At 36.2% G+C, this 12,527-nt stretch overlaps 1 protein-coding gene across 1 annotated transcript; it reads left to right on the top strand.

Moving 5' to 3' along the window:
* The first annotated feature begins 1,532 nt into the window (after positions 1 to 1,532).
* On the top strand, positions 1,533 to 2,489 carry LOC140228375 (lengsin-like). The gene has a single exon (XM_072308599.1). It carries the CDS (start codon positions 1,533 to 1,535, stop codon positions 2,487 to 2,489), a length of 957 nt encoding a protein of 318 aa, XP_072164700.1.
* The last annotated feature ends 10,038 nt before the right edge of the window (positions 2,490 to 12,527 follow it).

Below are 12,527 nucleotides of genomic sequence, written 5' to 3'. Positions count from 1 at the left end.
TTTCTTTCCGATAACGTGGGAAAAGTGCTATCGAGGTGAAACCAACAATACCCTGAAATTTATCCCCGTTTCATAACTGTGATTCTAAGATGTCAAAATCAAAAGCAGTCTGAACATTTTGTTTGGATAACTCATAAAACTCATTATCATTGTGTCTATCACGTTTACATTTAAAATCGTCTGTAGATGACGAATTTTGCACGTTTTTTTAACTATCAGTATTGTTACATCTCTTACCGAGAACACTTAGATCTGTCAGAATTCGCACATCGTTGCCTTACCCATATAGCACGGAAGGTGTGCATTTAACAAGATATTTGCAATGGCAGATAGAGAGAGAGAGAGAGAGAGAGAGGGAGGTGGGAGAGAAAATGAAAGAGATTACAAAAAGCAAAAACAAAAAACCGAGGAGACTGATATTCAGATGGCGTGTGGAATGATGATTGTGAATGAACAGGTTTGTTTGCCTTTGCTTGGTTTTTTTCTCTCAGCTCGTTGCTTGATTTATTCCAGGTCATTCAATCATGAAATGCAAAGAAGTAATAAACTTCATTGAATCACTGAAGGATCCACGTGTCACGGATTCGTTTGTATTGTTCGGATGACTTGTTTTATATAATCAACCCGTGATCACGTCTGTACGGTATGGAGTGTACTTGACTGAATTAAGCTAGCAAATACCGTGACGAACATTGATTTCTTGCTTTTCTTTTGTTTGTTTTTTTCTAAACGATGATGCATCTGAAAAAAAAAAGAAATAAGCATGATCTTTTGGAGAGGTTGTATAAGTGCAATATATCTAATAGCGACGTTAATGTAAAAGATGTTTTTGTTTGTTTGTTTGTTTGTTTGTTGTTTTTTCCCCAGTGGAGACAATTTTGGTTGACTTGCCTTGGAATTCGAACGCTGTTCCCAATAATCTTTCTGTAATGCTTAAGCACGAAGAATACCACTTGAGAAGTCAATGAAAAGAGCTTTGATTCACTTACTATTCTGTTGTCATCACATTAAACGTTACTTTTTTTCCTTAAACATCTGTCATCGTGCACGTAACTATTATTATCATCATGACATTCATGTTTGTGCGTGTTTTTGTTTCTTTTACATGCTCTCCTCAATAGATGCTGCCAAAAACCCATGGGCCTGTCAATGACGTCAACGTAGAAAACCTGAACCAACTGCTCATGTCTAACAAGTTCGATTACGTGCGCTTCGAATATTCAGATATGCATGGCCTGGGCAAGTGTAAGCTCGTCCCAATCCATCATTTCAAGGGAAAAATAGACAAAGGAGTCAAATTCTCTCTCAGTCACATGATCAGGGATCCAACGGGCTTCAAAGTACCCAGGACCGGGCTCTGGTACGAAAGGGGCATGGGCGACGCAGTTACGTTCCCGGATCTGACGTCATTCCGCGTACTGCCGTGGCGTGACAACGCGACCCGTGTGATTGTCGACGTCACTGTGGACGGCGCGCCGCTTGAGGCCCATCCGCGCAACATCGCCCTCCGACAAATCCAGCAGCTAGAGTCTATGGGGATATCGTTGCTGGGGGCCCACGAATTCGAATTTGTCGTGGAGGAAGCAGCCTCGAACGATCCCATTTTCTTTGGATCTAACTGCGGCCACCTGCTGAACCTGTCTCGCGCAGAATCACTCGTGCAGCAATTTCTGCAGTACTTGCCGCAGATGGGCCTGAACGTGGAGACGGTCGAAAGCGAGGCAGGACCCGGTCAGCTCGAGGTGACCTATCAACCGACAAACGGCTTGAACATAGGAGACAATGGCTACACGTTTAAGACTTCCATCAAGGAAATCTGCCAGAAGAATGGCTTCAATGCGTCTTTCCGTTCTAAGCATGCCGAGACCGTGACGTCGTCGTCTCATTTCTGTCACTCGCTCTGGGATGCGAGAAACTCGACGCCGCTGATGAGTGATCCGGAAAACCTATATGGGATGTCAGCTCTGGCGCGGCATTGGCTGGCCGGGCTCCTCCACCACGCTCCTGCAATGACTCTCCTCATGTGCCCGACCATAAACTGCGTCGACCGACTCGGGACTTCGCCGTCCACACCAACCACGGCATCGTGGGGCATCGACAATCGCTCCTGCGCCTTCCGCCTCCATCTACCTTCCGATCCCAGTAACGGCGGTGGCATGTTCCTGGAGAATCGCATCGGCGGAGCAGGCGGAAACCCTTACCTGACTATGGCTGCCACCTTAGCCGCAGGCATCGACGGGATAGTGAAGCAACTCCCTCTATCCACGCCGACGGAAGGCGTGGTCCCTGCCGACTTCATGTCCACCCTCCCGACAAACATGTCGGATTGTTTGGACGCTTTTCTGGCCGACGACGTGATTTGCAACGCGATGGGTTCCGACTTCGTTCATTGTTTCACTACCTTGAAGCGCCACGAGATGAATCTCCACCGGGAAGCAGAAAGAAGTGGGGACTCCACGTGGCTTCACACTTTCTTCGAGCACATCTAACAACAGACTTACCCAGATATAATTTCTATGATTTATTCTACGTGGATAATATAGAATAAAACAAAATTCAAACTGGACACGTGGATTGCAAAGTGCATTTAAAGTGATATGTATAGGGTTGATGATTTAGCATTTTATGTTGATGATTTAATAACATCAGATGCAACTCAGGGAGGTGAAGGCGGTGCTAGAGGTCACACAGCTAAAGGTTACATTTTGAAAGATAATTTCAATTTCACAACTTTGAGATTTAGTTGTGTAATTCCATATTTTTTTTTCACTTTTTTATAGATTGTTTTTCGAGAATTAGATCATTAGAGAATTCTAATCCATTGACAATCACATTTGGATAGCAATTTTCTAATGAAAAAAAAAAAACACACACACACACAAATCACTATGAGACATATGAAAGAGGTTACAATGTACGAGCCTCTTTTTGAGTGAAAATTATCAGATCTTTTCCTGTTTCACGTCTGCAATAGTGAATGATGGTATTTGTGAACGAGTTCCCATCACCACTCCTGCATTAATTATTTCAGTTTATTCATTGCCTGCTGTGACCTGCGCATGCTCAGTTGACATCAGGTGATATATCAACTATGGAGTGATATCATCTCCATTGAACGATTCCTAGATTTTTGAATCGATGGTTATCCATCTCAATTTCCACGCGAAATACACAGAAAGTGCGGGAAAATCATGCGTTACTGAAACTGATTAACATATGCCAGGGCCCTGTTTTAACAAAATATATAATCGATTTTAAATTTCTTGACACACAGGCTGCCATAGACTTATGACAGAAATCAACTTTATAATCAATTTTAACTCTTCATGAAACAGGACCCATTTGTGATGAAGGCTTTACGAGACATTTCTGCCTCTTGGTCTTTCAGTCTAACTACATGCACAATTTTTCTTGTCATGCCAGGGTTGGGATTGGGTTGAGGCCTCATAAACTCTCTGTAAGTGGAACAGCGTGAAAGATATCTTATAGTCATCAATGATTATTGTCCATCTTGCCTACCACGATTGCGGGCTTTCAAACTTGCTTCAATGTTCTATTTTGCATACTTATATCAAGGTATTATATAAACAATTATCGTTACGTAATTACTAACTTATTATGTATTATAGCTAATGGTATACAGAGAGATAAGATGTATCTTTTTTATCCGGGAGATTTTATGTATTGCTTTTGTATTCTTGAATAAAAGTTTATACATATATCATATCATTATCAATACTAGAATACCAATAAAATTCTAAGCTATACATTTTATATTTTCATAATCCGTCATTTTCTTTTTATTAGCTTCCTTTCAAAGAACACTGACATTCTTTATTACAATGAACCTTCCTTTGTATGCAATTTTGACACACAGATGAATACAGTAACACACGCACACACACACACACACACTCACACACACCAATATGCACACACACATTCACAATTACATTTGATATATGGAATGTCAAAGTTTCATAATAATATACGCAAATGAATATAAATATATATATATATATATATACATATATATAGTATAATAAATACATTAGTGAAGATCATTCATGAAATCATGATTCCATACGCAACATAGACTACTGTGGCAAAATTAATGACACAAGCTTTCAAGCCTCCTGTTGGTCTATGCGTTGCAGATGATCATGAAATTGTGTTTTCATTGTCTATGTTTAGCATCCCCCTCCTCTAGTAATGAAACTGTTGAGTTAAATACAACTACGGATACGCTAATTTACACATGATATATATGTATGTATGTATATGTATTATATATGTACATATATATATATATATATATATATATATATATATATATATATTTGATTTGATTTGATTTGATTTATATAGATATATCCTTGGTAACACGGTTGCAATATATTGTTATGGCTAAATTTTGTTATTGTTCTGTCAGTATCAACACTTGAGAAAGGGTGCAGAAATAAACCGTTGGTGAATACAGCATGAACTTTGTTCCAGTTTTGTTACTTATCTTTTTATCTTGCCAACACGTGGACAACCTAATCAACATATATCTATATATATATATATATATATATATATATATATATATATATATATATATACATACATATATGGATATATCTCAAAAAGTATTTTACCGATTTTCATAATTCAAACGGGAATGGATAGGGAATTTGATTACTCATAACATGAATGGCATTTCATTGCCACCAGATATCATTAATTCAATTCAATTCAATTCATTTTATTTCCATACTTCTCAATTGTGGACATTATAACAGAAATCAAACAAGTTCTTTCACCTTGTAAACAATGTGCAAAACACAACAATATACATGGTGATAACACAGTAATGTAATAACTGGTAAAATTCGAAATCGAGATGGGGTTGATCAAAGAAAAGTATGGCCAGATATCATTATTGGTGTGAAAAAAAAAAATGTCAAAATGCATGGGAAAAAAGTTGTATATATATAATATATATAAAATCATTATACGCGGGAGGAAGAATTGATTGTCACGTCAACATTTATGTGTGTGATCGTGCGTGTATGTTAGAGTTTGCATGCGCGCGTGCGAGTGTGTGTGTGTGTGTGTGTGTGCAAGTACGTGCGGGGATGACAAAAACATGTCTTAACCAGGCAAGTGCTCTGCAGGGCCAGCATGAAATCTCGTATGTAAAACATTTTTCATCAGAGCAATGTAACAGCCAAAGTATTATTCGTCTTACTATCATAATCTGTATTATCATTATTGTTATTATTGCTTTTATTATTATTATTGTATTATTATTATTATTATTATTATTATTATTATTATTATTATTATTATTATTATTATTATTATTGTTATCATTATTATTATCATTATCTTTTTATCATTATTATTGTTGTTGTTGTTGTTATTATCATTATCATCATCATCATCATCATCATTATGTGTAATATTATGACCAAAGAGGAAAAGAGTGGAATGAAACCGTGACACGACATTATGCTCCACAGACATGATAATCATGCGCATGCTCGGCCGGCAATTGCTGCATCGGCAATAATTGTTCCACCGACAAGCGCTCCGGCGATATAGCATGCCCAGAAGATCCATATGAAGAGTTTTATCGCAAAACGAGCTAACTCCTTTCTTGTCACCTGTAGATATTTAAGCTGCTAAAAAAAAAAAAAAAAAAAAAAAAAAAAAAAAAAAAACGAAGGAAATTGATAAGAACATAAGGAGCTTTTTTAATAACTTCCTTCATATTTTCCTTGTTAGGTTACAAGTTAGATGCCATTGGAAAGACTTTACTTTAAAATGTTTAAAAATGGCGCTTAGCCAACCCTCTATTTGCTAAGGTGAAATTATTGCTCCATCTGCAATTGCTCCCCTGACATCTATACTCGACGGACGTTCCTCCGCCAGCAATTGTTCCGCCTACAATCGGTCTGCTTATTCATTCATTTTTTACTCGTTAAATTTTATCATTTCTGTAACAGGAACATTCGATGTATGTATGTATGTATGTATGTATATATATATATATATATATATATATATATATATATATATATATATATATATATATATATATATCAAGGTTGAATGCATAAATGACATTACAATGTACATATTAAACGAAATTTGTAAAGTTTGCAAAATATCTAAAGTATACAGAAATGCTGGAAAAAAGGAGGATGCTATAAAAAGCAATGGTTGTAGGGTGGATTTCCGTACACGAAGGTAATACAATACATTACATGATTGAATGACAACACAAACTAACTAAGACCGAGATTTGCTTAATTTGAAACAAGCAAAGTAGAATCGTGTTTCAAATTAAGCAAACTTGAGGTGTGAATGGACACTGGAATCACGGAGGATGATTTGAAACTTAATTAAAGTGGTGTTCTAAATAACGGTCCGGAGGTGTTTTTTAATCACGCATTGCCAGAATTAAGCAACGAAACTAGCGTGTGAACATAACTTAAGTGGCATCGTGTTTTGGGGGCGGAGATTTGAAGTAATAATTTTCTTCTTCTGTTTTCTTTCTTTTTTATGTCCCTGTAAAATTCTAAAATTATTTGTCAACAAAGGCGCTTGATGTACCACGTATAATGTGACCAGGAGGTAACAAAGAAAAAATATTGAGCGATGAAATAATGTTATGAAATATTTATATAGTAATTATAAAACATGAGGATAATGTGAAAATTGGCATATATTGATTAAGGACTTCAAATACCACATACTGTGACTAAGTTCACAAAGTCTATATATCCAGTATTGAATTAGACATAAACATGGTTTTCTATGACACCACGTAGTCATGATGATTATGATGAATATTGTGATAGACCGGTGGTATGATGAAAATGGCGTCAACAGGGCGTAGTGCCCGGCGCGCCGGCCACTGCACCCTGTTTAACCCCCCCCCCCCCCCCCAACTTCGATGGGTTCCATTATAGGATAGCAACAGTGTTACTCATAATGCTGGAATAGCAACTTCCAAAAGCAACAGCCAATCAGGAAGCTGGATTCGTGTCATTACCATGACTACCATGACAATTGGATTTATAGCAAGAGTTGCTATCATTTCAATTCTTTTATGAAATGGGGCCCCAGATGCTAATCCAAAAGAAAATCTGTGGATCACATATACAGCGCCCTCACCAAAGATCGACCGACCATCAGGGAGGGTTTGATCCACTTCATTATCACCCAAGAAAGACTGCATGGTCTCTACCGTAGTCTAGCTCTGGACCCTTTTTATCGATCAGGCGGGCAGAAGTTCTCGGGATCGCGCCATCACTCGACTTAACGCTTATAGTCGGCAAAAAAAAAAAAAAGATAAAAAAAGGGTCCATCATAGTAGAGGTCATATTTCTTAATTGAGTTTTTAACATCATAAATGTGTTTTTGATGATATTTGCCCCTACATCATAATGAGAAATTGCGCATTGAAGGGTTGTAAAGCTTCTCAAATGGACACTTTTGAAAATGACGCCCTGTGGGTATTTAAAAAAATAAATCTTGCAGTGTTGATTAGTTCTTCAGAAGATGAATACATAGATGCAGGCAGTTATCCTCGATTAAGGGGGTGTTATCATCACCTTATTGCCTACTTATACCGTAAAGATTTTGATTTATCAAACAGATTAACTTTATGTGTTTTGAGTTGTTTCAGTGATAGCCAAAACAAAGAAATACATTAGAATACCACAATCATACAAAGTTGTGTGATACTGATTATTACTATGTACTAAGATCTAGCACCACAAGAACATAATAAGAAAGCAAATTGTAGTTAAGCAGAGTTGGGGGTAGCGGAGGGGGTGGTGGCAGGGGGGGGGGACGAGAGGGGGGTAGAGGGGGATGGAGGGAGGGATTTGACAGAATAGATCAACATAAACCAGCAGAACTCGTATGGGATGGATACTTCCCATTGAATTGTGTGCATTACATACTCTATAGGGCTCACACAGGTAAATGATTCCCCATGTATAGAGACGTGTGTTAAAATTCAAAATTGAAAAAAAAAAATTCTCTAAAATGGCTAGGAGAAATGTGGTGTACCATCTTCACTAACCTGGATAACTGAGATATACCCTTTCATCCATCAAACTCCCAAGGCAGGTTCTTCAGCTCAAATTCTGTCCAAGGGTCCGCAATGCCAGACTAGGGGTTCTTTTCACTCAAAAAATCACCTATTTTCTGTACATGCACCCAATGAAATATAGTCCCTTGAGAAATTCCATGAGAAAAGCTTTATCTTCCAACCAAAATGCAGTTTGTAGAGGAATTCATACTCAATATCTGCAGCTATGCACTTTTTTTTGCCAAACTGCATTATTGATTTTTGGTTCTTTTTTTTTCCATAATTTATTTAGGTATATTTGGTACGAATTTGTGAAGGGGTCTGGGACATTCCATTTTATTTACAGGTGTGAGCCCTATACTATCTCTACCGCAACTGTGCCAGGCAGGATGAACGCCATCATCGGTAAGAGAGGGGTATTCGCACAAAAATACTTAAATTTCGTGAACTATACGTGACATTAATGATTCTTGAAATGATACATTGCAAGAAGATGTGCTTATTCTGCAAATCCATTGAAAACAACACTTTTCATATGCGTATTATAAATTGCCTCCTATATACATTCTCTCCGGAGACTTTTCATGTTGTACACCAACAGTTTATTTTCAATTTACAAATAAAGTATAATTCTGGACACCTTTTTCCTTTGTCAAGATGATCTATACGATTTGTTTATATGTATAATCAACATGAATCTATGCTTTACTGACGGCATGAAGAATCTTTGTAGGAAGAAAAATATGATTTCAATACAGAAGATATGTAAAAAAAAGTCAAACTCAGTATAGGAGATCGGATTATGTTTAGTATGGACATAATTATGGTAAGATGCAATATGTTTTCGTAAATGGGAGTACATTGTTACACTAATGAGTTTGAGTATGTGCGTAATGACTATGAAAGTTATGCATGGCAACTGATATGTATCGAATAGAACAAGGACAGATGTGCAAAACCTAGAAATTAAGCACAATGGTAACGTTAATATATCTGACACTAAAACCGTTGTTTTTACATTCAATATTTCTAAAAGTATTATAAGATCCAAACTTGCATACAGTTTACCCTAAGCTTATAAACACCAAGTTTAACCAGTTTTTTGCCACACATAGCAAATCGCGTGTTCTTTTTTCTTTCAAACCAATTCATATAAACGAAAATAAAAGTTATACTGTATATGTGAGTTGAAAACAGATAAGAGTCTTTTATTTGATGACATTACTCCTGCGTTTGTAAAGAAGTCCATAGAATCATTTTGTAACACCATTGTGACATACGCAAATATTTGTTTTTCTATGGAAAAAGGTATATTTTCAAGTGATTTAAAAGTAGCTTAAAGGGAAGGTAAACCCCAAGAGCAATGTGGATTGAGTGAAAGCAGCAGCATTAGTAGAACACATCAGTGAAAGTTTGAGGAAAATCGGACAATCGATGCAAAAGTTATGACTTTTTAAAGTTTTGATGTTGGAACCGCTGGATGAGGAGACTACTAGAGGTTATGACGTATGAGTGGACAACAATACCAAGAAAATATAAAGAAAATTCTGCAAAAATCCATTTTTCATGAAAATTACAAATTCCATCAACTTGATATTGACATATGTTAAGGGTAGCAATTATTCCCCCTGCTTTCTGAAAGCGGTTGGTCCATTGCTCTTTCATAATTCTAGAAAAGTGAATTTTTGCTGAATTTCCTTTATATTTTCTTTGTATTGTTGTCCACTCATACGTCATATCCTCTAATAGTCTCCTCATCCAGCGGTTCCAACACCAAAACTTTAAAAATTCATAACTTTTGCATCAATTGTCCGATTTTCCTCAAACTTTCACTGATGTGTTCTACTAATATTGCTGCTTTCACTCAATCCACATTGTTCTTTGGGTTTACCTTCCCTTTAAGTTATACCAATATGTATGAAGGGGGGGGGAGAAGAGTATTATATGAATTTATGGACCCTTTTTTTTTCAATGTCAAATTTTCATTTTCAATGTCAAATTTTCATTTTCAAAGTTTATTTCATTTTTCGACAAAACATATACATTTTACTTCTCTTGATAACAGAGAATAAGGTAAAGAGAACATTGTATAATGAAAAGACTGTATTTTATCTATTTTCTAAAATATTTGAAAAACATGCTCGTACACGTCTTATGGCTTACCTTTCTCAAAATAGCAACTGTATCCCTCAATAAACAACATGTATTTTAACAAACTTAAATGGCATTAAATTGTATTGATAATATTACAAATTACAAGTGTCAATTATGTACGTGAATGGATGCTGCTAAACAAACTCATGCTAAATGACAGTAAGACTGAACTGTTATTGATTGGCACATCCAAGCAAATATCTAAACTTTCTTTTGATGGGATATCGGTTGGAAGTTCTGTCATAAAGTCATCTTCCACTGTTAGGAATCTTGGAGTGTGTTTTGACACGCATCTGAACATGGAAGCACACATCACAAATGTGTGTAAATCATCATACCATATGATATATAACCTTAGACGTATCAGGAAATATTTTGATGAGAACAGTATGAAAATGATTGTCCAAGCATGTATTGTTAGTAAATTGGATTATTGTAATGGGTTATTATATGGACTCCCTGATTCTCAAGTTGGGCGCCTGCAGCGAGTCCAAAACTCCTGTGCAAGGCTTATTTGTAACAAACCTAGGTTTTCAAGGATTACTCCTCTTCTGAAAGATTTACACTGGCTTCCGATTCGTAAACGAATATTGTTTAAGATTTTGTTGATTGTGTATAAGTCACTTATCGGTCAAGCCCCCAGTTACATATCCGAATTATTAGTGTTTAAATCTCATCGACATACTCATAATTTGCGCAGTTCTAAGGACACTTTTCTTTTACAGATTCCAACATGTAAAACAAAAGTAACATTGGGAGACAGAGCATTTGCCTGTGCAGCTCCCAAACTCTGGAATGATCTACCACTAGAAGTCCGAAAATCCCCAACAGTAGCAGTCTTTAAATCACGACTCAAAACACATCTCTTCTTTTAACTGTTCGTTATTATCAAGCACATCAGAAGCTTTTGCAGCGCAGAAGAATATATGTCTATAGGTTTTGCGCTTTATAAATTGATATTATTATTATTATTATTATTATAACTACGATTGAGAATACACAACTGCTGGTAGAAATATCTTTTGATTTGCTGAAAGGTTTTGATTGTACATGTATTAACCATAAGATATTGTTGAGTATTCATTGCAGTTTTATGGGAAAAGATAAAGAACTTTTAGTTATTCTAAGAGTTATCTTTCAAATAGCGTGCAATATGTAACATTAAGTGGGTTTTCTTCCGCCCCCCCCCCCCCATTATCATTGTAAATATCCGTGTATCTCAGGGGTCTGTCTTAGGTCCATTACTTATTATTCTGTACATAAATAACTTACAGCACGCTGGTAAATACTTAGAGTTGATTTTATATGCAGGTGACACCATTTTATTTTTGATTAATTCCACGTAAAGATATTGCAGAATACTTGTGCAATCTTAAGTTGCGAGATCGAGAAAGTTAATCAGTGATTCTCAGCCAATAAATATATAAATCAAATGCAGATAAAACATCATTCTTATATATCTGAACCAAGAAGTAAAGTGATATGTACTGATGATTTTAATACCAAGATGGCTGATTTCAAAATTCAAGTAGTTAATTCTAGAAAATTTCTCGGAGTTATCATCGATGATCATTTAAAGGGATCGTATAGTTTTTGTTGAGCCTTAACTTCAGGTTTTTATCATTTTGTGGTGAGATAGTGAGAAACCTCTTATGAAATATGAAAGAGCATGTAATTCCAAGAGGGATTCAATGTTTATTTGATATATATCCAAAACAGAGCGATCCTAATAAAGTGTGGGACCCACATTTTATTACGATCGTTTTGTGTTACATTGTTTTTGGATGTTTCAGCTATTCCAAACCCGATTTTAATCAAATAAACTTTGAATTCCTCTTAAAATGGTATGCTCTGTTCTATTTCATAAGTGTTTTCTTGGTATCTCACAAAAAAGTTAAAGCCCAATTTTCATCTCTACCAATACTGTATAACCATCCCTTTAACATGGTAATATCATGTCTGATATTCTTTGCACGTACTTTTTATCAGTCCCAAATTAAATGTACATAATAAACACAACGAGGTTGGTAAAACATAAACTCAGAAACGCATTTCACATATCTTGGATATCACCGCAAAGATTTAGGCATACATTATGGATTATAGTTATACACAGGGCTTTCTGCCGGGTTCTTCTGTATAATTGCACATAGAGATTCCAAAAGCCAAAGAACCAAATAAAGATTGAAATAAACCTTTTTTTTTGTGTGGCGAGGTGAAATTAGGCAAACCAACATCCACACTCACACACACACACACACACACATACACACACACACGG

The sequence above is a fragment of the Diadema setosum genome, chromosome 5 (genome assembly GCF_964275005.1).
Source record: "Diadema setosum chromosome 5, eeDiaSeto1, whole genome shotgun sequence".
Classification (NCBI taxonomy): Eukaryota; Metazoa; Echinodermata; class Echinoidea; order Diadematoida; family Diadematidae; genus Diadema; species Diadema setosum.
The sequence above is the reverse complement of the archived record's forward strand: the minus strand, read 5'-3'. Positions and strand labels throughout refer to the sequence as shown.

What these genes read in the sequence shown, in the direction of transcription:
- LOC140228375 (XM_072308599.1), top strand. Translation starts at nt 1,533, where the DNA reads ATGGGGATATCGTTGCTGGGGGCCCACGAATTCGAATTTGTCGTGGAG.